The 27,722-nt window shown below is 42.7% G+C and overlaps 2 protein-coding genes across 12 annotated transcripts in view; one reads left to right on the plus strand and one right to left on the minus strand.

Moving 5' to 3' along the window:
- mycbp2 (MYC binding protein 2) overlaps nucleotides 1-11,503 on the minus strand; it is a gene marked incomplete at its 5' end in the record, with an annotated part of 109,694 nt that extends 98,191 nt beyond the window's left edge. Inside the window, 2 exons of the mRNA XM_083638997.1 lie at nucleotides 8,339-8,414; nucleotides 11,232-11,503. Of these exons, the coding sequence (XP_083495123.1) occupies nucleotides 8,339-8,414; nucleotides 11,232-11,503 (348 nt within the window). The remainder of the gene's footprint in view (nucleotides 1-8,338; nucleotides 8,415-11,231) is intronic.
- Nucleotides 11,504-15,706: 4,203 nt separating this feature from the next.
- scel (sciellin) lies at nucleotides 15,707-25,750 on the plus strand. 11 transcript variants are annotated; one of them, XM_083638814.1, is made up of 29 exons: nucleotides 15,707-15,801; nucleotides 17,231-17,278; nucleotides 17,575-17,683; nucleotides 17,979-18,041; nucleotides 18,206-18,274; nucleotides 18,451-18,513; nucleotides 19,680-19,715; nucleotides 19,850-19,882; nucleotides 19,965-19,994; nucleotides 20,609-20,686; nucleotides 20,784-20,864; nucleotides 21,492-21,563; nucleotides 21,687-21,755; nucleotides 21,862-21,915; nucleotides 22,009-22,050; nucleotides 22,146-22,202; nucleotides 22,295-22,336; nucleotides 22,432-22,488; nucleotides 22,581-22,622; nucleotides 22,704-22,760; nucleotides 22,853-22,903; nucleotides 23,007-23,057; nucleotides 23,187-23,270; nucleotides 23,722-23,778; nucleotides 23,969-24,019; nucleotides 24,279-24,347; nucleotides 24,445-24,553; nucleotides 24,651-24,753; nucleotides 24,872-25,750. In XM_083638814.1, exons 2-29 carry the CDS (start codon nucleotides 17,245-17,247, stop codon nucleotides 24,886-24,888), a joined length of 1,680 nt encoding a protein of 559 aa, XP_083494940.1. In that variant the 5' UTR covers nucleotides 15,707-15,801; nucleotides 17,231-17,244; the 3' UTR covers nucleotides 24,889-25,750. The 11 variants fall into 11 exon arrangements, with proteins under 11 accessions (XP_083494940.1, XP_083494937.1, XP_083494939.1 ...); XM_083638811.1 differs by having other exon boundaries at nucleotides 23,963-24,019; nucleotides 24,872-25,749; XM_083638813.1 differs by having other exon boundaries at nucleotides 24,276-24,347; nucleotides 24,872-25,749.
- Nucleotides 25,751-27,722: the final 1,972 nt, after the last annotated feature.

Genomic DNA, 27,722 nt, shown 5'->3' on the forward strand with positions numbered 1-27,722 from the left:
ACGCTAAAGCAAAGATCTTCAAAGCAAGGCTAAAAAAAGAACAAAATAAAGTCAACTAATCAAAGAGCGCATCACTCCTCTGGGCTTCATCATGATTATGGTTAGTACCACCTTGAACCTGTGTGTGTTTTGGGCTTTCATTTTGAATGTCTACGGGCTTTTATTTTGAAGGTTCTGCACTTTTATTTTGACGGTACTCATTCATTCACTCGTTCATTCACTCACTCATTCATTCATTCATGCATTCACTCATTCATTCATTCATTGTGTGTGTGGGGGTGGCGTGGTTTCGGCCGACATCACAAACGTGAGAAAATGGGTGACATAAAACCTGACTGACAGACACCGCCCGCCCATCCGTCCACCTAGGCAAGGTTATTATAGGATGCATATTATCTCACAGTATCTCTCATGTGGCTCATTAAGCCATGTGAATGGGCTAAATAAAAACTAAAGCCCCCCCACACATGATGATCCGCAGTAAAACAGCTGTGCGCCCGCTGTCTGGTTTTCCTATGGGGAGAGCGCTGCCTCCCAACTATGCAGCAGCGCTACACTTTGCGTGTATTTGCCACCTTGAGCTGTGCTGCGCTCAAAGTTCAAATTGTTTAAACTTTGAACGCTCTACCTCGCGGTGAGAGGAGAGAAGATCGCTTATCATTGTGAAGGCAGCTTTAGACAAATCAAGCTGAAAGGGGGGATTTTGAATAAAATCATTATGGCATGGCTTAAGCACCTTTATTGCTCATAATAATAATTATGAACAATCACTTCCACAGGCAAACTATAATCAATCAGGCTTCTAGCTCCCACCAAGCATTCTTTAGCTCCAGTCCTGGGGCAACCTCTAGAGAATCGTATTGATCGATTGCGTTTTTGGCATCACAGTGGGGAGAGTGGGTGATGTCATCTATTTGAGGAGAGAGGTCTCAGCTCACACCGGTGAAGAGGCGAAATCTCCCTCTCCTCCAGCAGCAGTGTCTTCTGCTCCCCTGCCCCTAGGGGAACACTTCCATCACACTTACTGACTGAATTCAGCACGGAGCACATTGCCTGGAAAGAGCACTTAAAAGCGTTTAGCACATGAAAATGTTATAATGGCCCAAACCCCAGACAGTGAGGGAGGGAAGATGGCTTTTCTTGGAGAGGGTGGGGGGAGCAAAACCAAAGGGTGGAGAGAAGAAGAGATGTGTTGAGGCGAGGCACCAGAGATAAGTAGGTCAGCTTTTTTGGCCCATATATTACATCCTGACATTTCTGCTCTTTACAGTCTTGTTGAAGCTGCCTTCACGTGATAAGAGATCTCACCGCGAGGTAGAGCCAAGAGCCCAGTGCAGCTTCTCTTCCATCTTCACCAGCACAACAACAACAACAGCTTGAATGTGTGGCCTCTGGCTACGCTACAGGCTACGGCTTTTATCTCATTGGTTGCACCATAGATATGATATTACTATAGATGGGTCACCGCAGGCTCCGCCAATTCTAACAACTGGTAGCAGCACGTCTCTTAACTGCAAATGGTCACGTGCTCACCTCTCCCCAAGTCTCGTTACTCTCGATAACGATACGGCACACCCCTAATCAGATGTCTCAGTTTAATGTAGGTGAAAACGATTGGCTCGTTATAACACACATTTCATTTTTACAGCAACCGTTTTGAGGTGATAAAGCAGGAAGTAAAGCAGGTGTAACCAATACCATTAATGATGGCTCCATTCCATTTAGGTGTTCCAGTGCCAGGGCCCTCATTAATGTTATTGGTTACACCTGCTTTACTTCCTGCTTTGCACCTGAAAACGGTTGCTGTGAAAAGGGCCTATCCACCTTATTTTTGAATGTCCTGCATCATGAATTGCCATTTCCTCGTCAAAACTCCAACGCTGGGGGGGGGGGGGGGGGGGGGGGAGTTGCTTGTCACTTTTCACATGACTTATTTGAGAGAATGTAATAATTGTATCCATCACATCCGCTGTTTCTGTTGCTCTTTCAACAACTCGGGATATTTATCGACGAGATTTTTGCCAAGCTGGACGTGAGCCTGCAGCTGTCATTTACAGAGGGGCACTTGCTATGTTGTGTCTGTGACGGGAGGGGAGGCTGGCCAGCGAGACTAGTGTCAGACTGTCAGCAACGTGACGAGGGGCGGGCACCGGAAGAAGCACCCACGTCACATCATGGCAGCTAGAAATAAGGTGGATAGAGCATAGAGCCACAGCAGCCAGCTCTCCCCGGGGACAACGCGCCCCTTGCCTGGGGCTGGCTGGCCAGCCGCCTGCTTTTTTGCTTAAATTGCTTCCACGTTTCCCTCACTTGTGTCTTTTCCTTGCGTCTTTGCCCCTCCCACTGAGGATGCATGGAGAGAGAGGGAACGAGGAGGAAACCATGTGAGGAGAGAGGGAACGAGGAGATATGGTTTTAGAGAAATGAGACATGCTTTCCTCTGAAGCGTCATGTGACGCGACGTCCATTTCAGCATGCGCTGTGTGCAGCAGTCATCATCAGTACACATGGCAAACGAAGAAGTAACTTTGGTTATACTCTGTTTAGTTCGGTTACTCTTTGTTTAGTTCTTGGTGTGGATTTACTACAAAAATGACTGTTTCATCTAACTTTGGATTATTATTTCATCGCGTGGTGAGTACACGAGTGACAACATGTACATGTCAAGTGTTTCTGGTGCTGTTGGAATGTGTATTTTGGGCGACTAAACACGAGTAGGCAAAAGTGCCACTGTAGCACTAATCTACAGTAGCACAGTTTGTACGGCACGCAGACTGAAAATAAAGCCATGCACATTCTAGTTCTGATATCGGCAATATGGCAAATGGTCTAAACTCTCAAAATGTTGGCGTATCCCTTTAAAAGCAGACTGCAGCTGTTTGGCAAGCAGGCATCCAACTCGCTTTCAAAAAGGACTTAATTAGGCCTACTTGGTTGGTAAATGGACTGCATTTATATAGCGCTTTTATCCAAAGCGCTTTACAATGTAGGACACTTCTACATGCGGACTGGAGGAGCCGGGGATCGAACCACCGACTTTCTGGTTGGTGGACAACGCATTCTACCTCCTGAACCACAGCCGCCCCATCTTCACAACTTGGGAATATTTGCTTTACAATAAACTGGAACCAAAGGTAAGAAGAATATTATTAGCCTTGTGTTACCTGTAGCCTACATCTGAGAACGAAAGCTCTTGCCATGTTGCCAATGTGTTGTGAGCTCTTTTTTGACGTCTGATGTCCTCTGCTTAATAACAGGCAATAAGAATATGCTGATATTTGTATGGCTGGTGCACATATAAAGGGCTGCACAATTACGTGCGCACCTCAATCAGCACCCACGCACCTCAATCAGGTCCCACGCACCTCAATCAGGACCCACGCACCTCAATCAGCACCCACGCACCTCAATCAGCACCCACGCACCTCAATCAGCACCCACGCACCTCAATCAGCACCCACGCACCTCAATCAGCACCCACGCACCTCAGTCAGGAGGAGTTCTCCGTGCCACTTTATGAATTACATTAGGTTATAGTAGGGGTATTACGCTCAAACAACATTGACATTAGTAGGCTAAATTAACGGACATAATAAGCTTAACAACGTGATCTGTCAGAGGACCTCTCTCTATCACTGTTTTTCTCCCAATACGCCGCGCATCCTTTCTTCTTCTTTTTAGTGTGCATCTGATAAATCCCTCTGAGTCGTAGGTGAGGATATTCCCTCTGACCATCCACAATCGTTTTTAATTCCCTCTGCAGCAGGTACAGCTGTTCACATCTCCATGGCAACGATAGAACGTCATGCCTCTTTCTCGGCAACGGCGACTCATTTGCGGGCCTTCCTGAGGGTGATATTGCGGGATCTCTGTGTATCCCCCACCCCCCCCACCCCCGCCTTCATGACTCCGTTTTAGGCTTGGGCGGTATTGAGGTATTACTGTATACCGGGGTATTTATTTAGAGTCATTTATCATAGATTGCGAGTGTGAGTGTGTCATTAGGGCATGTGCACGAAGACCTAATGTCATGGCATTCAGCTGAAAGTCTTCCAGGAAGGCTGCTCTCATGTATCCTGGCTGGCTCACATCGAGGAGCGAGGAGATATCAAAGAAGAGACTTGAGAGGTAGCCAACGTGTCTGTGTGTATGCACATCCTTGATGATAATGGCCATCTAAATGCATTGGAAAAGGCTGGTAGAGAGCCCTTGACTGCACTTGGGACGGCTACACACACTTTCGGCTTGCTGGCTTTATGGGAATAAGCCAACGAACAGAGCAGATAAAACAGGTGTCTTCCAAAAACCAGTGGCACCACACAAGCACAATGCTGGGAAATTTGCACCAGCTTGAAATCAGTCGATCTACAATTGATCAATAGATGTCATCGACTACGGGTAATCAAATGTCTGTAGCAGGGTCATTTTTAATGCTACAGTGGAGATCCTGTTATCAGAAGAAACTAGAGAGCTAAGGCATCCATTGCTACCAAGCATAATATGCTAGCTTGTCGGGAAGGGGACTAAATAATGCTACATTTGGGCGAGGGAAAACTATTTCAAAGGCCTCTCAGCTCAATTTATCTGAATGAAAATTGGTTCAATGGGTACCACAAGTCTCCCCTTTACAGATAAGTAGCATTTTTCACAGCCTAGCATTAATAGCTTGTGGATTGATTTCTTCTGTTGTTGCTCATCACATTTTGTCTCAATGTGTTATGCATGCAAATACTTCTGATGAGTAAGGGGGGAGAAAATGTTGGCAATGTGCTTTTGGGTTTTTGCCAAAATGTTTTTGTATGTGGATGGATTATTAATTTCCCTTATGCCCAAGTTCTCATGCTCTGTTAATGAAATCAAATAGAAATATATAATATAAAAAACTATAGGGAAATACATCATCTTAGTCTCGTGTGTTGATCAGAGCTATGGTAAATGGTAAATGGACTGCATTTATATATCGCTTTTATCCAAAGCACTTTACAATGTGCCTACATTCACCCATTCACACACCGAAGGCAGCCAGCTGCCACGCAGGGTGCTGGCACAGCCATCGGGAGCAATTTGGGGTTCAGTGTCTTGTCCAAGGACACTTCGACATGCGGACTGGAGGAGCCAGGGATCGAACCACCGACCTTCTGGTTAGTGGACGACGTGCTCTCCCTCTTGAGCCACAGCCGCCCCTAGAGCTGTGATTAAAGGGTTTGGTGGGCCCCGGAAGATTTTCAGATTTCAAAGTGGGCCACGGCATTCTTAAGTTTGGGAACCTCTGCACAAGTTTGGGAACCTCTGCACTAGATAACACCGTTCCAATATCATATTTCAAAATAAACGTTTTTAATGGCATCTGTGTGCTTTAGACTTGTGTAGAATGGTTTTTAATTTGGGAAAAAATAAAACCGGAAGTCACATTGTTGTTGCTGTTGTTGCATTGTTGCTAGCGGAAGGGGCTAGGCTAGCGTATGTGAAGATGGCTGCGTCACAAAGTTATTCACAAGCGACAGGACAAGCTACAAATCATTATTCACGATCATCTAAAGTGTGGAGTATTTTAGACCGAGACCCAACAAAGTGCTGCTCTGTAACGTTAAATTCTGCAAATTGGAAATGACACGTTATTGTATGTACATGTTGATGGGCAGCAGAGAGCACCAAGTCAGACAAAGACACCACGCTGTGTGACTGTGTCGGAGAGACGTGACAGAGCAAGAGTGAGTGCGCTCAACCCATCCAAACACAGCATAAATCCTGTGTACCTACCTGCTACCTACCCACTTTCCTCCCTGCGGTGCGTACCAGCAGACAGTGCATCCTGTCTACCTCTATAGAATATATTCTGTTTGTCTAGCCCTACAACTCACTGCACGGTTCATCCTGATGTAAAAGTAACTGACTACCTACCCCACTCTACCCTGATTTGCCTGCCTGGGATGGGAGTGGGTTTGGTGGAGGGGTACAGATACAGAAGATTACAACAGCATAGAGCCTCTACCCTTCTCTGCTACTATCACATTAATCTCTCTGCCCTCAGCCTGCAAGCTGCTGGTATACACTAGGGGGGGAACAAAAGAGTAATAAAGTTAATCCACAGACAGGCAATATTACAGACCCCCCATAGAGCAGCAGACTACTCTCTCAGTCTCAAGAGGTGGAGAGCAAGGAAATTATCCAGTATCAGCTGAGGGGATTATATTTGTTGACATAGTTGGAAATCAGCTAGTTAGCCTACATTGTTCATGCAAAGTCTACAGCAGATGCGCACACAGCCAACGCTTCCTCTGACACAGACATGGTTCCCTCTTTGGATGAAGGAGATGGAGGCAGGCAAACCGTTGCCGTGGAGATGTGGAACACATTAGGTCGCTGGGCAACAAGCCATCGTGCCCAAGACAGAGCCACGCCCCAGAAGTGTCTCTCCTTCTCCCTGCCAGTCCCAACCACCTCCCCTACATCATGTGCAAGTGGGCTGCCTGGCACCTAACCAGTCCTGCCAATGGCCACCACGTTAAAGATTGCAGATCTAATCCATTCATGTTTTCATCATCAATACATCAAGTTCATTTGGTGGAGTGAAAGCAGCAGGCAGGGATCTGTCAGAGCATACCGAAAGCCATGATAGAGTAAGCAAATACAGTATGCAGTATATTATGCAAATTAAAACTGCCAGATGTGTTTTTTTATGAACACAAGGAAAAAAGATAAAATACTAAATGAAAATATGGCAGTATTGAGTATTAAGGATGTATAGCAATGTCTATATTGAGAATGTTAGGTATAGCTATGTCCCTAATAAAAAAAAATGCATACTTGAAATAGATGGATTAGCCGTGCAGGTATTATATCTATCTATCTATCTATCTATCGATCTATCTATCTATCCATCAATCAATTTGGCAATGTGGGCAATGTTAGTTTCAATTTTGTATCGCGGTTGTCCCAGAAGTGATGTCACACACACACACACACACACGGAGGCATTGTGACATCATCACAAGACTGATGATGTCATCAGTGATGTCATAAGGGGGCACCCCCCCCACTGATGATGTCATCAGTGATGCCATAAGGGGGAACACACACACAAGGAGGCATTGTGACATCACTGATGATGTCATCAGCAGGCGAGGCCACACAGCAGCCGAGGCTGTGCGAGCTGCAGGGCAGGCAGTGGGCGAGCCTAGGAATCGAGCGTGCGAGATGCCTAGTGTATAATATAAATATAATATATAATAGTCTATATTAGAGATGCGCGGATGAGCTTTTATGCCACCCTAATCCGCGTGTATGCATGATGAACCATCCGCCCGCCATAAATCCGTGCAAAATATTTCCTATTTATAGATCCGCGCCCGCCGTGCACCTGACATTTCACAACGCTATAAAGGATCCAGTCTTGCATTGGGTAGACGTACTTACAGTTTCTGCTGCCATTGGTGCGATCGCTGCAGTCCAGGACTCCAAATAAACTTCCATGCTGTATTACTGTATGTCCAGTCAGCAGCACTTGCCCTCATGTAGCCTACTAGGCTAACGAACACTATAGCTTTAAGTTTAGTTTACTGGATTGGCCTCATCGTATGGGAAAATATGAACGCGATTTCTCTTTCCAATGCGTCTTCAGCGGAGACTCCTGTGAGGTTCTGGTGACATCATTTACCATATATGAAGCAAGAGAGGAGGCATATCCCTTTGACATAGCGCATGGCTCTTGTTAACCACTGCCTTGGGTCCTTTGGGGGTCCTGCTATCCCACAATAGACGGCTAACAATGTGGCTCACGAAAAATGAAGCTTAAAATACGTTCATAGACTAGAGAACGTAATTAATATTAATTTTCCGCATTAATGATACATTATTTCACCCGCCCGCCACATCCCATCCGCGATTAATCAGAATGTTTATTTTTATGATCCGCCCTGCGGGCCGTGGTCGGCGCGGTTATAACTGCGGCCCGCGCATCATTAATATATTGTATGTATCTATTTATGTATATATATATATATATATATATATATATACACACGCACACGCACGCACGCACACGCACGCACGCACACACACACACACACACACACACACACACACACACACACACACACACACACACACACACACACACACACACACACACACATATATTCCAAAGGTTTTTTTATGTTATAATCTAAAGAATTCTCCCTTGTACAATCTAGCCTTAATATTACAAAACCTCTAACAATATCCAATTATATTAGCCCAATATCAAGACAGTAATACTGACACATATTATTATTATATTACACAAATAGAGCAGGTTAATATTGCCATTTGGTTTGTTTGGCTCGTGAGCATCTCTTACCTTTGTTCTTGCTTTGACTTTTGACTTGACCTTCTGTCGTCTTTTCAGTTTCTTCTTACTCAACGCCTTCTTTCCCCTGAAAGCATACAGGTTATGGTTATAATGACATGGTATAACCTTAAAGACAGTCATTCATATGTGAGAAAGTTTGGAGGTAAAGTCCCTTAATGGTCAAAACAACATTCTGCTTCAGGCCAGAATAATGTTGAGGAAAACTTGTCTCATCCTGTATATTGTTTGTTGTTTGTATGTTTGTTTTTCTTTTCTGTCTGAACGGACTGAAAAGCTTTAAAGGGGGACTGACCCCCCCCCCCCCCCCAGATTTCTGGCAAAACGGCATTCTACTTGATTTGAAAACTCTGCAGGCAAGATGGCCGCCTATACTCCCTTCTGTACCCTGGCAGGATAAACTATCATAACTTGGCCAATAAGTATGTAACATACAAAATAAAACAAATTGTAATGTCTTTATTTGTTGTAGGATGCAGAGGACATGTAACTGTTTAGTTAAACTCGCATTCCAGGAATATTGTATTTACTGCGCTGCTCTAAACATAACATAGTTGGCTCGAGCCTGTTTCGTCCTGGAACCCACTCGCTTTGCGCCAGAACACAATGGATTTGGGGGTGGAACACGCCAGCATTGGCCAACGCCAACACCAGTGCCCAGAACTGTCAAATCAAATCATCGACAGAAACGCTATGGCCCTCCTCCCCGTATTTTCAGTGTATCAGAGATAGAGAACGATAAATGATCAATATAGCCATGTTATAAACAACAAACTAACGCTGGTGATCCGTATGGAAACAATGTTACTCTAAATGGTTAAAAGTTATATCAATTTGGTCATTCAGTGGCATTTTACTGCCATGTAACATAACTAGCTAGCCGCTAACATTAGCCACAGTAGGTGTTTACACATGATGCATTGCTCTTAAAGGGCTCGCGCCGCGTGAACTACAGTAATAATCACATGGGGGGGGGGGAATTCACATGAGTGGGGCACGCGCAAATACCACCATGACGTAACGATGTACCAAATCGCCAATTAATTTGAGGCCACACAAAAAAGCAGGTTTGAACCCATATAGGGCACTTATGCTGCTGAAATGATAGGGGTTTGTAAAATTGTAACAGATTGGTCTCAAATGTGGAGATTTTCACCAGAATCCTTCACATACCACCCCAAAAGCCATATATATTGGTTAAAAGCTGAAAAAAAGTGTTTTGAGGGTAAGCTAGACTTTAAGTTTCAGCATCAGCCTGTATGTGGTCAGAAATGGAAGTTGAAAACTGAAAGGTGTACAGTATTCCAATGTTACGAATTCCAATGTGACGTTGCGCTATTTCAATTATTAAATTATGGGAGCTTAACCGGTGTGCGGACATTCATTCTCTCCTACTGAATATCACGCCTTTTGCCCTGCACCTGGATGAAGGTGGGATGTGCACAGGCCTACTTTTGAAACGAATTCCAATGTGTACTGTAATATTGATTTCTAATAGTAATAATAATTTAGTTTAGGTTCTAAAAAGTAGCTTGGGTTTCTTCAGTCCTTTGAGCATACAGTGACCTGCTAAGTATGTGGTAATCGTATTTGCCAACAAGCAAGCCAAAATCAATCTCCTGATACAAAGTCACACAGACAGACATCAACAATATCCATCAGAGAAAGAGCTTTGGCGACTTTAATCAAACACTAGTAAAATAAGATGCCAAGTTCAAATCAAATGATAAATGTATTTATTTCTAGTAATGTTTTCTTTCCTACCATGCATGAATTCTGAAATTGGTTATGAAACAAACAGCCGTGGTGCACTCAGTGATTAAGACACAAACAACCCTATGCTTTACAGCAGACTCATGGAAGATGAGAATAACAATAACGTTATAGTTGTGTGGGGGCGACTTCTGCAATGTTCGAGCGTCTCATTTTTTTTTATGGATAAGCTTCTCTTGTCTGTCAGTTGATTGACGGTTATTGCATGATCAAGCTTCTCGTTCCACAACCTGACTGGCTAGATGACGTAACTACCCGTTTATGCCAGAAAAGCTGTGCCAGACTAGAGTTCCCCACCTCCCAACGCAACCCTATCCACATACGCACTGTGTGCAAGGTTACAGACCGTGTGGTTTATAAAAAATATACCAATAATGTGTTCGAGTGTATTTAAAAACTGAACATCCCGTGAGTGACCTCCAGGTTTCATGGGAGATAAATCGCTGGTTGCGTTTAACCTGGGAAGGGCTGCAGCTCTTCTTCGTTGGCTAACGCGTTAGCCACAAACAGTGACGCTGTTGGGCCCACATACACAGCGTTTACTCTTCACTAACACAGTTAGCTAGTTAGGTAACGACAAATAATGTGACAACACCAGCAATTGCTGTTCAAATTGGTTTACAACGCATTTAATTATTACTCTGGTCCACGTTTTTGTTTAGCTAGTTTAGCTATCAGTCAAAACAAATAACTGCTGTCATGACAGTAACGACGTTAGCCTGCTAGCTTGATAGACACTTTTCTATGTCGCCACGGCCCGAGTGGGAGGAGTTCTCCTGGTTACAGTAGCTCTATCAGTATTCGGTGCACCCGGGCTGCGCAGTCTAAAAAAACATACGCGCCTAGGTAAACTAGCTTAGCTGGCCAGCTAGGGAAGTCAACGCCAAAATGCTACCTAGCAATTACAAACTCGTACACCCAACTTGTGAAACGTTTATGACAATTCAGGCAAGCTGGGGGCCACAGATAACGTTATCGAACGTTACATCTGACGTTGAGAGGAACTAACGTTAGCTAACTGCAGTCGTTAGCTAGCGAGCCCTACACATGACAGTCCGACCACAGCAATATAACATAACGTTAAAAATTTTCGCCAACGTTAGCCACTCACCTTCCTTGATTTATCCCTTGCTCTTTGTCATTGATAGCTGTGGTATAAATCCTTCTGTATCTTTCCGCCAAAGCTCGCCCTGAGAGCAAAAGCTGGTACCGACTTCGACAATCTGACTGGGCTCCGGGTGTCGGACACAAACCCATACCCGAACCGATGGTGGCGAATTCGGCTCCAGCTCCAGAAACGACCCTGACACCCAGCCCCATCGACGGCGATGAGGAGGGTAGGATCCCTCCACCGGCGGCCGCTGCCGCAGCAGCACACATCATCGTTTTGGAGAACAATGCATATATCACATCAAAGATATAGCAGCTAGACAATAACCAGCAAACTGTTACAATCCATTTGTCATCGAATCCGCCGCACGTCACATCATGTGTCCATTACAAAATGCAGAAATGACAGGATAAGCATCCAGTATCTCCAATAATTGTCGGCGTAAATTGTAGCCACTCCGGTGGTGCAACTGTTTCTAGATGGGCTTCCGATCCAGGCAGAGCGTCAACACGCCGCGGTCCTTATCTCCCGTGAATTTACACTCTCAAGCCATACCGAATGATATTTTGAAATAGCATAAACTACAACATTTATTTCCAAGAAGCGTCTTGTCGTGTTTCATTTCCATTCGTTCCTTGAGCATTCCTTGACCCCGGAGAGGCAGCACCCTCAGTTGGGCTGCCATCTTAGCTTCATCATCCCTCCCCCGGCTCTGGCTCAGAAAGCTTGTGTCGCTGTAAGCATGCCGGGATATTTCATGTGGCTAAACTATTATGATTATGCACCAGTTTTTCGGCAAAAATAGATTTTTGAGTATTTGTTTTAAGATTACATTCCGGCTAGGTTATGTAATTATTGTGAGGAATAGACCATTTATTTAATTTACAAATACTCATTTGAAAATGTATAATAATATCAACGCATCATTAATTATAAGTATGATAGATAAACGCGTTATTTATTTTACATGGCCTAATAGATTATACAGAATCAACCGGGTAAGGACAATTCATTTGCAGAGGTCCATGGGCCTCTCCCAGTTATCTAAAATGAGCAGGGATACTTTGTAGCCTGAAAATGAAGCTCTGATTTGATATTTAAAAAGAACAGAGCGTTGTATAGGATTGCATACCTAGCTGACACTGTCTCTCTCTCTCTCTCTCTCTCTCTCTCTCTCTTCTCTGCCTCTCTAAAATGCTTTCCATCTACTATCAGTTCATGAATAGCAATTAGATGGATGATCAGTGTTTGAATTCATGTCATTTTCTGTCCAGTAACCACTCCTACTCTATTACTGGGTAACAACTCCCAATTGCCCTTTGAACTTGTCTTCTTGAACTGCAGATTATCTTACACAAGGATAGCAACCATATGCCTATCATATGATTATCTCCTTGTTTGTGATGAAGCCTCATACAGGCCTGCCCTGGCCTATTTAGGCCTAGATATTATATATATAATGTACAGCTCTCCTGAATTCATTGAAAAGACTTGGCATAGCTCATAGATACCACAGAAAGTAGGCTAATGTGTACTACATAGCTTGTACAGAGATACCAAATACATATTTTTTGCCATATAAATAATAATTACACTGGAATACAGGAGATCATCAATTATGCAACATCACTCTTATCTTCTGACAGGGATGGCACATGGGTGGGCGAGGGGTGGGAACACTGCAAGGGGGAAAGTTGAACTCATCCTGCTTGTGTGCGGGGCAACATCAGGAAAATATGAGGGTGCTCAGTCATACTTATAAAACCCAAACATACCACACTGCTAAGAGACACACAAAACAGGCGCAGACAGTGCATTACATAACACAGACATGTTAATGAGCACATTCAACTAGTCATCTCGTCAATACATTCAAATTTGCCAAATCCTTTATTCTACTGGAGCCTGTGCTCTGACTTTATAATGTCTAGTTTAATGTCTAGTGAGTTAAATGTATAGTAAGACAAATCAGTGTGTGTGTGTGTGTGTGTGTGTGTGTGTGTGTGTGTGTGTGTGTGTGTGTGTGTGTGTGTGTGTGTGTGTGTGTGTGTGTGTGTGTGTGTGTGTGTGTGTGTGTGTGGGTGTGTGTGTGGGTGTGTGTGTGTGTGAGAGAGAGAGAGAGAGAGAGAGAGAGAGAGAGAGAGAGAGAGAGAGAGAGAGAGAGAGATTTACACAGCCCCTAGTGGTGCTTTATTGGTTGTAAAGGATTTCTGTGGCCCAATCAGGAGAGATGGGTAGGTCTGCAGCTTCTTCTCATAGCAACCCAGGATGCATTCCCAGGTTATCAAGCACAATGTCAGTGTGCATCAGTGATGATTGATTGTAGCAGGACTTTTGATTTCTGAACATAAAAATAGCTTGATTGAACTGTAATAAAATGATAAGCAATGCCATTTAAAAATGTAATTGCTATCATGCACTGCAAACATCATATGTATCCTGGATCACAAATTATTGACATGCGAGGGGCTTTCTCCAAGTGCATACCCCTCTTCGGGTAGAAGGTTATGACACGAGAGTGAGCAGGAATCAAACAGTGTAAGCTGAGGATGCTCCATTAAAGCCCTATTTGTCTCAGCTGTGTCCCAGTGATGCCTAGGAGACTGGAGGAGTGGAGGGAGGAGGGGCAGAACATCCCCAACTAGGCCAAGAGAGGACACCACTGGTTAGGCAAGAGTGTCACAAGCATGAGCTGAAGTGGCAGAGATGAGTTAACATACATACATACATACACACACACACACACACACACACACACACACACATACACACACACACTTGATACTGGTACGTATCAAGCCTTGAAGCACAGATGGCTTGTATCATTACTGAGCTATCCTAATTATATCCTGATGTTCATAACTACAGGTGAAATTGGCATGGCAGATGTGGTGTCCAGCACTCCAATAAGCCCTGTTTCCATGGTGCAGAGGAGGGTATTATATTCAACACTGTCTCTTTCAGTGGCCATAACAGTACAGGTGAAGTTCGCCCTCTTTTCAGCTCCATCAGTTATTGCAATTTTGAATGGTCAGGACATTTATTGCCTGTAATGGTGATGTGGGAATAATATCATTTTTCTTCTGCCGTGATAGCACTAGCGCCACCCAGTGTTATTAATTTCCACTTAAAAATCATACTGAGGGCAGGAGATTATTGTGGACTTACTAGAATTATTTGGATGACTCACCATCTGTTTCATAATGGTACATGTACCAGTGTACAAAGATGTCCCATAGACACATTAGGACCTGAGTGTGGTTATTGAATTGCTTGAAGTTAATTCCTAGCCAGGGCGTACGGTTACGCTACAGGCATAGTCTGTGACATCACATTGGTTTACCCAGGCTAGGACGCTGTGGGGTGTGTCCCCATCCCCATGTCCTCAGTGCCTACTGCCCAGGTACGTGGGCTATCTCGTCAAAAGGCCTTTCTGTGTGGGGTTTGCATGTTCTCCCCGTGCTCCCCTGGGGTTTCCTCCAGATAAGTACCCCCCGCTAAAAAAACATGCAAAAAAAAAAGTTAATTCCTAGCCAGTTTAAATAAGCGGGACATGCTACTGGCTCAGTTACAATATGGTGAACATGGCTAAAATATTATTGTGATATCATGAATGTTATTGCTGGTAACAGATATCTCTCCCTATTTAAAAAGAAATCCCTTGTCCTCTGGTGACACTTGCTCACGGCACAGTTAGTATAGTTGCATTCCTTTGTGGGAGGGTCAGTTTCCACCTCTTGTCACACCCTTGCATGCTATGCACCTTTCATACCTTCGGTTTGCCACATCCAGGCACTCCCAAAAAACACGTTTACTGAAATAGTTAATATGAAATCTGCAGTTCCTCGCCTATATGTCTTCCATATGACATACAGTACAAAGTCCATGTCATTTCTGAAGGGTGTCACCTGCTCATTTCAAAGTGGCATGTCAATCATTTCCTATATCCAAGATCCAAAATATATTACAATCATTTGTCATAAGAGTCAATATGGATAAAACTACTGGATTACTACCCTAGTTCTCATCTTCTCAAACCACCTTTCACCTCTCTAAACTGCCTAATCTCACTCTTGATTTATTTTATATTTTTTATATACTTCTTACTATGTCACAAAGTTATCCTGTGACATAATGACAGGTTATTCTGTCAAAGCTCTATAAATCATATACTTTTGATTTCAGGCAATAAGCTATCAATTAATTATTACAAGTGGATTCCTGACACCCATTGAATAGTTATGCTTCCCTGACACCAATGTTGAAGGGCAAGTCCTTCTGCACTCCACCTAATTCCATTCTCGTTCAACCTTCAAACAAAATACACAACAATTAATGGAGTGTGTGACAGAGAGACAGAGAGAAAGAGAGAGAGAGAAAGCCACTATTCGTTGATTGTTGTCTGAGGCCACACCCTTAGGTGGCCTTGGAATCTCCTCCCTTAAGGTCAAAAGCAGAGCGAGCGAAAAGGGTGTGATTGCACACAGTGGAGTAACAGACGGTGCAAAGACCTGAGCTCTAGTTAGAGTTTTCACTATCTGTCTTGTGAGTCGCAGAGCTTTTAGCAGAGGTATGTAGCCTTACCTGTCTCTTTCTGAATCCTAGGTTTCCACTAATATCTTCATATGTAGTCATTTTATTTCAGACTTAGATCAAAATATGCATGGACTGTTTTGATATGAAAGTTTCTCATGTACGGTGCTGAGTTCTTTGAGACGACCTGGTGCTTTGTGCTAAGGTGCAGTAGTGCTCGAACATATATAGTTAAAACAGATTTGTAAAGATGATGTGAAATATTGCAGTGCTCGTCGTCTTGTGTTCATTACAGAGTTGTCTTTTAAGTGATTATACTGCGAGGGATGACACGCATGACTTACTGATATACTGATTCACATGGAAACATATCACACACACACACACACACACTACTGCACTTATATTCCAAGCTTACCTAATGTAAACTTTATGACTAGTACCGCATGTGTTCCTGAATAGAGGGACTGACAGTCTGGACGACTGCCAAAACAGATTTGTTTCTGATCTAATGTATTCAGAAAAATGTCTGGTATTCCACTTTGCAAGCATCCTTTAGGAAGGAAGTAGAAATATATTTGAAATTTTAACCAATATCAGAACCAATGTGTTATTGGACAGTACACATGCATTGTTATAGCCAAGCTGAAGAGCAATGTTTTGAATGTTACAAGATTTAGAAGACAGATTCTGTTTACCTTTAAAAAAACAATTTTTTGACAAGGGTCAACTATCACAACAAATGATCATAAAGAATAAAGATCTTTTTGTTTTAGCTATTTTGACTTCTGTTATCTGGACTTTTTCTTCAGGATACCGCCACATACATTACTGAACCACAAGAGATACAAAGCTACTTCACATACATAATTAAATACGCACATACCAAACACGGATTTATTATGATGATGATGATGATGATGATGATGATGATGATGATGATGATGATTATTATTATTATATCCATCAGGAAATCAATTGCATGTTTGATATTTGGACGAGAGTTTCGTTTACAGTTGTTGCTTCATTTACAGCTGTAGATGCATGCGATAATATTTCTCATACGGAACTGGAGTGTGTATGTATAGAGGAGGGGCGTAATCCTTATCGTGAATGGCTAATGGTATGTTACTTAATGTGCCCCTCTGTTTTACTCCCAAGGCGTGTTTGAAGAAGGTGTGTTCTGGAGGGTGGGTGTGTCTATGTCTTTGCATGGGGGCAGATCAAGAAAAACAGGTTTATGGCTTAATCAGTGAGTCAGGGGTTGAGCAAAACCATGACACACTGTTGTGTTGGCACAGTGACAGAATGGGCATGGCATGCTAGCTAATCCAAAAATGTAATAAGCAGTTGATTGAGCATGCTAATATGATTATTGTAGCCAACAGTACCACCTACTGGCTGACAGTGACATTGGTTCATTCTGTGATGAGTTCCCTTGTTTTCTTGTTCTTTGACACTTTAAGGTAAAGATACAAAGATGTCCTACAGGAGGACTTACAACACCCAGACTGGTAAGTACAGTATTGAGAAAAGTTTGTATCAGCATCAGATTCCCTGTGGTGCAGAATCTGATACTTCACAAACACTCAGTATTCAATCACTCCTCAGTTTGTTTGTTCGGTCATTCATTCATTCATGCATTCAGAGCTCAGTGGGAACAGCCACAATAGTTTGCGGAATTCACCTACATTTGTCCATGTCGTTACCTCCAACGCACCTTATGTTGAGTGACTGCAGTGAATATCAGCTGAAAGCCCTCTGCTCCTCCCTGAACCCACTGCTCATGTTGTCATCACCCTGTTTGCAGCCAAAAGCAACAGTCCCAGCCAGGCAATTGAGGACAGCAAGAAGAAGGCATCTCTGCTGAAAGACAATAGTTGGATCAGGAAGGACGCTGAGGAGGATGAACCGGTTGAGTAAGTCACAAACGCCGATACAAGCATGAAGGCAGATTCACAGATACAGTAGGGCCTACACAATCCCGCAAGCACATGGGCGTGCACACCAGCACATGCAGTTGGGGCGTGGGTGTGACTTGTGTGCAAAACATTTTCAACTCACACCTCAAAGTTTGCCTTTGTCACACATCAGAAAATAGCCTCCTGTCACATTTATCATGCAAGCTTACTCAAGCTTGTCAATGCACGCTGTCTCGTCTCTGTCAGCATTCATTCATTATTTTGTCCTTTTTTCTCCACCCACCCCCCTCAGCCGAGATCCAAACTTTGCCAAAACTATTCTAGGCAGATACAGGTCCAACGAAAGTCTTCCAAGGTAAAAAAAACTACATTTTTGACCCTTTAACAATGGACACACATCAATGGACAGTTATGATTTACACTTTATACTGGGTATAATGTTGATGAGTTGAGTCACTACTCACTTTATTCAAATTAAAGACAGTGGTTGGTCTTTTTCCCTATCTTTTTTCCTCATAGGTCTGAGCCTGAAGAAGCAAAGAGCCCCACACTCAAAAGCTCATCTTCTGTGCATGCTCTCACCAAGAGGTAGCTATCATTTGCATAAACAAACGTGTAAAAGCTTCTGATATTGATGATCTCATTACTGTAGAGCTGGCTAAACAAACATCAATGTTGGCAGTTTGGCACCTGTAATAATCAGGTTGTGACAAGACCCCATCAACTGTTTGCATTTTCAAAAACTTGTTTCTTTGATTACTCAGCCGAGATCCAAACTTTGCCCAAACTATTCTAAGCCGATACAGATCCGATGAAAGTCTTACGAGGTAAAACTACATTTTTGACCCTTTAACTAAGTAATAATACTTTGTTACAGTACTTAAGTATTTTGGGGCTGTACTTTACTTGAGTATTTATATTTATATATTTCTGTCAACTTTCACCTTTACTCTACTACACTACTACATTTTCAAAATAAAATGTATAGTTTTACTCTATTACATTTCCCATTTCCCCTATAAGCATCTTAGTTACAAAGTAAAATCAGAAGAAATTTGGTAGCCTGCAAGCTAGCAGGTTTGGTGAATCTTACGTTACATTAAAATATACGTTAATCACAATCCACACTCCATTCCAGTTGGTGGCATTGTTTGCCAAACGCTATAAAACTCAAGAAGAAGATTTCCACTCAAGCCCAGGCATGTCCTTTGCTTGCTTTTAAAAAAAATTACAGCATTTACTGTACTTAAACTTTTACTTTTAATACTTATGTACATTTAATATCAGAAAATTACTTTTGATTCTTAAGTACACTAAATATCAGACACTTTAAGACTTTTACTCAAGTAATACTCTAATAGGTGACATTAAATTCTACCAAAGTCATTTTCTGGTGGGGTCCACCCGCTATGCCGACCACCGGCAATGCCGACCTTAGGTTTAGGCGTGGGGGTGGGAGAGGTTAGGTTTTGGGTTAGGGTCTGGGGGAGGTTAGGTTTAGGCATGGCATGGGGGGAGGTTAGGTTTGGCGTGGGGGCTGGGAGAGGTTAGGTTTTGGGTTCGGGTCTGGGGGAGGTTAGGTTTAGGCATGGGGGAGGTTAGGTTTGGCGTGGGGGCTGGGAGAGGTTAGCTCCACCGACACGCTGCACGCCGCCTCGCTCAGCTGGTTCTGCTTGTGGGCTATCGGCATTGCGACCTGTCGGCACTGCGGCCTGTCGGCACATAGACGCGGCACCTTTTCTGGTAAGATATCTGTACTTTGGTGGCTTTCAGGTATTTCATCCACCACTGCCTTTAACAATGGACAGATCAATAGAAAATTATTATTTACACTTGCCTGGGTATAATGTTGATGAGTTGAGTCACTACTCCCTTCAAGTTAAAGACAGTGGTTGATCTTTGTTCCTATCTTTTTGCTCGTAGGTCTGATAAGCAGTAGTAAGCAGGTTGTGACAACAAGAGCCTTTTCAAAAACTTGTATCTCTGATTACAGATTCAGTGCAAGTCAGGATGAGCTGGATAAGAGCAGGTTGGTATGCATTTCCCTTGGCACACATATATAGCACTGTTACACTTTTGTCTGTTACATACTCTGCTACCCAGCCAAGGCACATAGCTTTAACCAGAGTCATGAGTAAAAAAATGTTTCTCTTCTATCGACAGCAGCCTACCTTCCAGCAAGATTACAACCCAAAGGTACACTTTGAAAATAATACTATTAATGCTACAATATCTAGTTGCTTTTGAGAGATCATCTAAATGCTGTACTTTTCTGCAGCAGTTCATCGTCAACGCTGAAGCCCAAGACGTATGTAAACCTCCAATATAATACATTAATCAACAAAAATATAACGTTTAATGCGAACGTCTACAGAGGAACCACACATTTTGAGGGTGCAATTGTATATTTCAATATACTGTATCAATATACTGTATCAATGTCAATATAGCACTACTACTTCCACCAAGGGTTACAGAGGGACCTAAGACGAGGTTAAAAAAAATCCAGCAAACCAATATGAAACGAGCGTGAATTTGCAATAGCTGCGACCACGTTATGCAAATTTCTGAAATGCAGGATGGCAGGGGCAGCACACCCTACTCTGCCTCTGTCTCCCTGTATTTTGAAATCCCCCAACCGCCCCCTTTTTAGCCAATTGGCATGAACACAAACACACACCTTCTCTCTCTCTCTCTCTCACTCACACACACGCACACACACACACACACACACACACACACACACACACACACACACGAGACCTCCATGCCAAATTTCAGCCTCCTAGGGCAAAAACTGTGCCCGCTAATGGGTGGTGATCTTTTTGTGGAGCGACCGAGTGACAGAGTGACTTAAAGAGCTGCTGGTCGCAGCTAAAAAAAAAAATCTGTAAATTTGTCCTTGTACTGCTCCTCCATTAGCACCACAACCACTACAGTCACCAAGGATGGCAAGACGACAGAGACCACCACCACCACCACCAGCCAAAGTGTTAGCAGGTAGCAATAGCAAACACTACAGCATTAATATGTACATCATCATATCACTTAATTTAGCCTGTATCTGTAATGACTAACTCTCTCTCTCTGCTTTAAGATCCCCTCTGAGTAAAACACCTACCAAGACTGGGCCCTTCTCTGAACGGGTCTTCTCTGATGTCAAGAGCTCCAGCAAAGGGTAAAATACTAAAGTCTGAAATGAAGCAAAGCAGGAGAGAAGTGCAATAAGTACAATACCCTGGCCTCGCATAATATGACACTATAAAATCTATAATGGAGACAAAAGAGGTTTATATTTTGTTTGAGCCTCGTAGTGAGGACGAGTTGAAATGTATGGGCAGCATCTCCAGACATATTGATTATAGTCGATACACTCTGCTCACTGCCTCCATTGTGTTACAACCTACCATAGTCAGCAGGGAGTGGGGCCTACATGAAACAGTCAATCTCTTGTTTTTGCTGTACTGTTCCTAATCTCTGATGGCTCTGATTTTGTGACTTCAGTATTCTACTGCAAAAGAAATGGAGGTTCCATTGCATTCGTAGAGCTGCTGCAATGACCTTAAATCATAGCAAACTTAACAAATTAACTCCCATCAATTTTAGGCTGTTGTGGACTTTATTCTTTTGTCATGCAGTGTTAAAATTACTGTGGATAAAGTGCCCTTCTCGCGCTCGTAAATCCATCTCAAACTCCCGGGCTGAATTTCAGTCCCAGTCCATCCCTGATGCAAATATGATCTGTGATCATATGAGATCTGTGATCATATGAGAGGCTGATCAATGATCCCTTCTATTCACACAGGACACCATACTCATCCTATTCATCTCCCAAAACAACCAAAGTGACTGAGGCAGCCGTTAGCAGCAATAAAGAGTGAGATATAGTTTGCCAAATCTTCTTGGCGGAGAATGTAATACATGAAAACTATTTTTATTTGATCTCAATTATAACATAACACAGATTATTTTAACCTATGTTGAAATTATTTCTCTGCAGTGCTGAGGACAAGCTGTATGACACACTCATCCCCAAGTCTGTCAAAGATGATTTGCCAGCCACAGACAGGTGATCTTTTTATTTGCCAATCAAGTGGTCAATGAAGAAGTTTGAATTAGGCTTGATTTCAAATCGATCACTAATTCTGTAATCAATTATATTTTCTGCATTATAGCAAAACAAGTGTCTCCAAGACTGAGACTGTGACAGTGAAAAGCAGCAATAACGGGTGAGTTTTATCCCACAGTGGGCAGTGCAGGAAAGGCAATGTACAATGTTGGTGACCGAGTCAGATAAAAAATAACTTGTCTGTTTTTTCCAGCGATGGTATTAAAACTACCACTACTACAAGGACCTCCTCTACGTAAGACATACATTTGTTCTTTAAATTAATATCTCTCCCACATAAAACTCATAAAATAAAGATTTTAAATATTGATCATGCTGTTTCCTTCACAGGGCTGAGGATGACCTGTATGACACCCTCCTGCCTAAATCCATGAAGTCTCCAGTCAGGTGAGGTTCACTCAGTGAATAACGTCAACAAAACAAACAAATAAACCAATTTTGATCATTTAAAAAAGTACCTTGTCCGTTTCTTTTTCCAGCGATGGTATTAAAACTACCACTACTACAAGGACCTCCTCTACGTAAGACATACATTTGTTCTTTAAATTAATATCTCTCCCACATAAAACTCATAAAATAAAGATTTTAAATATTGATCATGCTGTTTCCTTCACAGGGCTGAGGATGACCTGTATGACACCCTCCTGCCTAAATCCATGAAGTCTCCAGTCAGGTGAGGTTCACTCAGTGAATAACGTCAACAAAACAAACAAATAAACCAATTTTGATCATTTACAAAAGTACCTTGTCCGTTTCTTTTCCCAGCGATGGTATTAAAACTACCACTACTACAAGGACCTCCTCTACGTAAGATATACATTTGTTCTTTAAATTAATATTCCTCCTGCATAAAAAACATAAATATTGATCATGCTGTTTCCTTCACAGGGCTGAGGATGACCTGTATGACACCCTCCTGCCTAAATCCATGAAGTCTCCAGTCAGGTGAGGTCACTCAGTGAATAACGTCAACAAAACAAAGAAACAAAGAAATATGATCATCATCTCATTGAAACGTCACGTTCCCACACTTACAGCACTACAAGGAACACACAGAGAGAGGTTGTTACAGTGGACAGCGGCAGAGGGTGAGTTTGACTGGAAGATTTAAACCATTGGAAATTATGTATTTTGTGCTGTCCCTTATCCCAATTACATCTGATCTGACACAGTATATTTTCTTCCATTCAGAGGAGACAGCCCAACCGTGACATCTCCAACCTCCACCCGCCCCATCACCAGGTAAACATGGAGACCACTTACAATGTCTGCTTTGACTACTTGGAAAAGCACTATATACAGTATGAATGTAATGATTGGTAGCAAAATCCAGCTGCTGTAACGTGTCTGTCCAACACATTCCTCACTCAGCTACAGCTCCTACAGCAACAGTGATGATGTTGATGATGCTCCCTCCTCCCGCACCTCCTCCTACACCATCAGCACCAAGCCCAGGTGATGATTTATCCACCTGTCCCTCCTCACACACAGAGGTGTTTCTGTAACTGCCAGATTAAAACCCTAAGGCAGGGATATTCAACTTGCTTTGTCCGGGGGCCACTTTTGTATAATGATAGGAGGCCAGGGGCCAGTTAACAAACAAACATTAATAAATGTTTTCTGTACAGTAGCGGATTGTAGGTTTTTGGGGTGTCAGCTGGAGTGTAGTCTGACAATTTTGTGCACACAGGATAGTTAGGTTAAGTTAGTTAGGTACATGAGTGCCTGAGTAGCGAGCAGACGGCGGTATTTGACAATTTAGCTGGAGCTCAGTCAAACTTTATTTCACGTTAGTTTTCATTGTGAATAAGAAAATGGTCGGGGGGCCACTCTGCACCCTATCTGGCCCCCGGGCCGCAAGTTGAGTATCACTGCCCTAAGCTATTCATGTGTTTTGCACCCACAGTGACGAATACACCAGCAACAACTCAAGCTACAGTAGCTACTCTCGCCCAGACTCCAGGTATGATGAAGCAAAGCAATGCAATTCACATACTGAATTTTCACGACCACTGAGAAAGTAGTTAAAAGTTAAAAGTAGGCTATTAGGAGGTATTTCTTTTTAAATAAATATGAAAGTTTGAGGTCTGTTTCAAAGGTGTCAAAACTTTAACACGTGAAATATGGTTTGTCTGGTCTTTGCATAGCTACAGCAGTGTCACCAGTCCCACTGTCTACAACTCAACATCATACAAGAACAACAGGTATTGGATCAAGTTCTTTCAGCTGAAATATGTCTGGGGTTGATCTTCTTCTGTGGTGTTTTATGGCAGTTGGCATCCTTTATGTTGTATTCCCGCCTGCTTCTGGATTGATCCATCCACTGTTTCCCTACATTCTGTTCCTCTTCTCCCTACTCACTTTCCCCCTGAGGTTGATCTTAATATAGAAAAACAACTGCATCCTATATCAAAGTAAAGTGAAACTGTCCAGAAACTGATAACATTGTTACTCTCAAAGCAGGGCGGATGACCTTCTGGCTGATTCCCTCTTCTCGAAATCCTCCAAGACTGCGTACTCATCTCCTGAGAGGTAGGAACAGTGAATACACAGCTACAAGACAGTCTTTGAACACACTGCATTGCTGATTCACACATATTCACACTAATAACATGTCTGGCCTCTGTAGGACAGTGCTTGAGAAAGATCTGTGCACCAAATGCCGCAAACCTTTCAACTCTGAGGCCAAGATGGTCCTGGAAGACATGAAGATTAACTGCCACGCCACCTGCTTCAAGGTGAAATACTCAAATGTCCACCCTTTAAAGTCCCATTGAGATGTTATGAGGAACTGTGTCACATGTCTCTGTCCTCATTTACTCTTCTGTTTGGCAGTGCGAGGTGTGTAACAGCACTCTGGGTCATCTGAAAGCTGGGGACAGCATGTGGATCTACAGACGTACAGTGCACTGTGAGAACTGCTTTGACGTCACCAGAGGTAAAGATTGATGAGAGTCATCACCGTCTTCCCGAATGACAAAATCCACTGAATCAATCTGTTTTATTCATTTTGTTCATTGGAAAAATGTTAACGGATATCATCTTTCTTTTTACAGAAAAATGGCGACGCTGAGTATCCCTGTCCCAAACCTTCAATGACAGTACTTCTGTTTGGGTTGGAAAACGGCAATGTTTATCTATTATGTTTTGGGTGTAATGGGTCCTCCTGCACAGGCACATTATGTTGTGTAAATTATGCTGATAAATGTTGGACATTTTGACAAATAACAGTGAAGGTTATGTGTGGATCTCACTCTAGTCTGCAGTGACAGGCACACTAGCCAGCTGTAACTGTCTTGTTGAGATCATGACTCCTGTCGTTGAGTAGTGCTTTTCACAACTTCATGACAGTGTATGGGAGTCTATAGTCTGTAATGTAACATAATGGGAGTCTATAGTCTGTAATGTAACATATGGGGGAGTCTATAGTCTGTAATGTAACATATGGGAGTCTATGTCTGTAATGTAACATATGGGAGTCTATAGTCTGTAATGTAACATATGGGGGAGTCTATAGTCTGTAATGTAACATAATGGGAGTATAAAGTCTGTCATGTAACATAATGGGAGTCTATAGTCTGTCATGTAACATAGCCTAGTATGAGGGATTGCAAGAATTAGGGCCGGGGGCTTGTTGTGTGTGCAATAAAGAGAATCAATGTAGGCTATCTTTCTCTATTAAATGAGTAAACAAAACGTGTGCTGCTTTGTGTTCAGTTTACCATTTATTTTTCTTTCTTTCTATCATTGCTCACTTTGTAGGCTACATTATGCTGATGGAGGGAAGGTTTATGGCATATTATTACTATTATGACATTTATTTAACCTTAATTAGCTTCCCGTTTGTACTACAATACCAGGGGCGTATCTACGGGTGGGCCTGGGTAGGCACAGGCCCACCCACCTCTTGCCCTGGCCCACCCCCAATTTTTTTTTTTTTTTTTTTTTAATTGGTTGTTTTCTAGAGGCAAACTTGCTGCTGCATTGCTAGCCAATGGTTTTGTTACTTTTGTAAAAACGCAGGGCACATCATCTCCAGAGTCTAATGCATGACAACTTCATGACATCTAGGAATTTTGTTCTCTCTGTGGATAAATAAACCAGAGGGCGTCTTGTTCAAACTTGAAGCAGCCTCAGTGTTGTTATTTTTTAAACTCACAGCAGTATATGGATCAGTGGTTCTAATTTCTGTATAAAGTAACAGTATACACACAAGTATAAGCATTCATGTATGCAACATTTGGCACCTATATGTAACCTTTTAAGGTTGAGATAATTGTATTATCATTATATTGTCCAAATATTTCAGTAAAGCACTTGAAACACTTGAAATATTCTTGCTTGGGCGGTATCATTCTACTTGAAATGATGGTCAAATGCATTATTTTTAGTAAAATAACACGTCAAATTTTTCGGGCGGCCGGGCATCTGCACCCCTTCCTATCCAGGCCCACCCAATTTGATCCAGGCCCACCTATAATTCAATTTCTGCATACGCCCCTGTACAATACTAGAGCAGAATAGATAGACAAATCTAGAAATATTTTTAGCTGTGACCACTGACCAGTCATCGTCCAGCTCTATAAGTCACTCGGTTGGTTGGTTGGTTGGTTGGTTGGTTGGTCGGTCCACACAAAAAAAATTGTCCACAAAACCAATGTAAATGGTAAATGGTAAATGGCCTGCATTTATATAGCGCTTTTATCCAAAGCGCTTTACAATCAGTAGATAGTCTACATTCACCCATTCATACACCAATGGCGGCAGGCTGCCACGCAGGGTGCCTACACACCATCGGGAGCAAGGAGGGTTAAGTGTCTTGCCCAGGGACACATGTCAATGGAGTGGATTATGTCACACTCTGACTGACATCACAATGGAGAGGATGATGTCATACTCTGACTTCAGTAGGAGTTTGCAGCAGTGGGGGGGGGGGATTTCACAATGAGTGGATGATGTCACCAAAAAAGTGCATTTCGGAAATTCGCATATCTGGTCACAGCTATTGCAAATTCACGCTTGTTAGTAGAATGTTTTGTATTGTTATTTTGTTCATTGAATGGAACAGAATTAAATTAAATTGAATTAATACAACAAAATTATAAAATTTCGATATAAGCCGCAGCCGCAAGTACAAGTTGTGGCAAAGAGCTCTATTTAACTTGGGTGAAGCTGAAGATCCAGGTTCTGTGGCATGCAGAAGGGATGACAGGACCGAGGTGCTTGGAGCAGACTTCTGGGTGCTCGCCAGATGTCTGCTCCAAGCACCTCAGTGCTCCAAGCAAGTAGAAGTCGTCTCCCCACTGGGGAAGGTGACTTCTTCGGGAGACCGACCACATCTTATCACCTGCATTATATGGTGTTAGAGTTCCAAACTTCCCTCTGATTTCCCCGGAAGGTCAGTGCTTTGTTTCTCTAGTGCAGGGCTATTCAACTAAATTGTTCAGGGGGCCACATTGTCAGAAACCTAAGGGGCCGGGGGCCGGACCCCGAGCCATTATATATACACTTGACACAACGCGCCACCACATTTTCGCAGCCGCACTGGAACTATTATTAAGTAGGGGGTGCTGTAAGGAATGGAATCTCGATGCTGCGTCGAAGAAAATGTGATGTTTTTTTTTACTTTTATCCATATTTAGAAGAATATTTAATTTTAAATTAACATTAGGACTATACTGTTGTGATGTCCTTATTCAGTATCTTCTCCTTTTCTCACTCACTTTCATGTAACCACCTGCTCTCCCTTTAGTCATTTTACACTACAACACAGGCATAAACACTGAACTTATTATTATTATTATTATGGAAAACCGGATTATGATGAAAATCAAACACTTTTGAAGAGAGCGCGTATGAAATAAGATTAGAGCTGGGAAGCACAATGCATTTTGTTGGTGGTATAAA

This window comes from Poromitra crassiceps (assembly GCF_964638095.1).
Source record: "Poromitra crassiceps genome assembly, chromosome: 6".
Lineage (NCBI taxonomy): Eukaryota > Metazoa > Chordata > Actinopteri > Beryciformes > Melamphaidae > Poromitra > Poromitra crassiceps.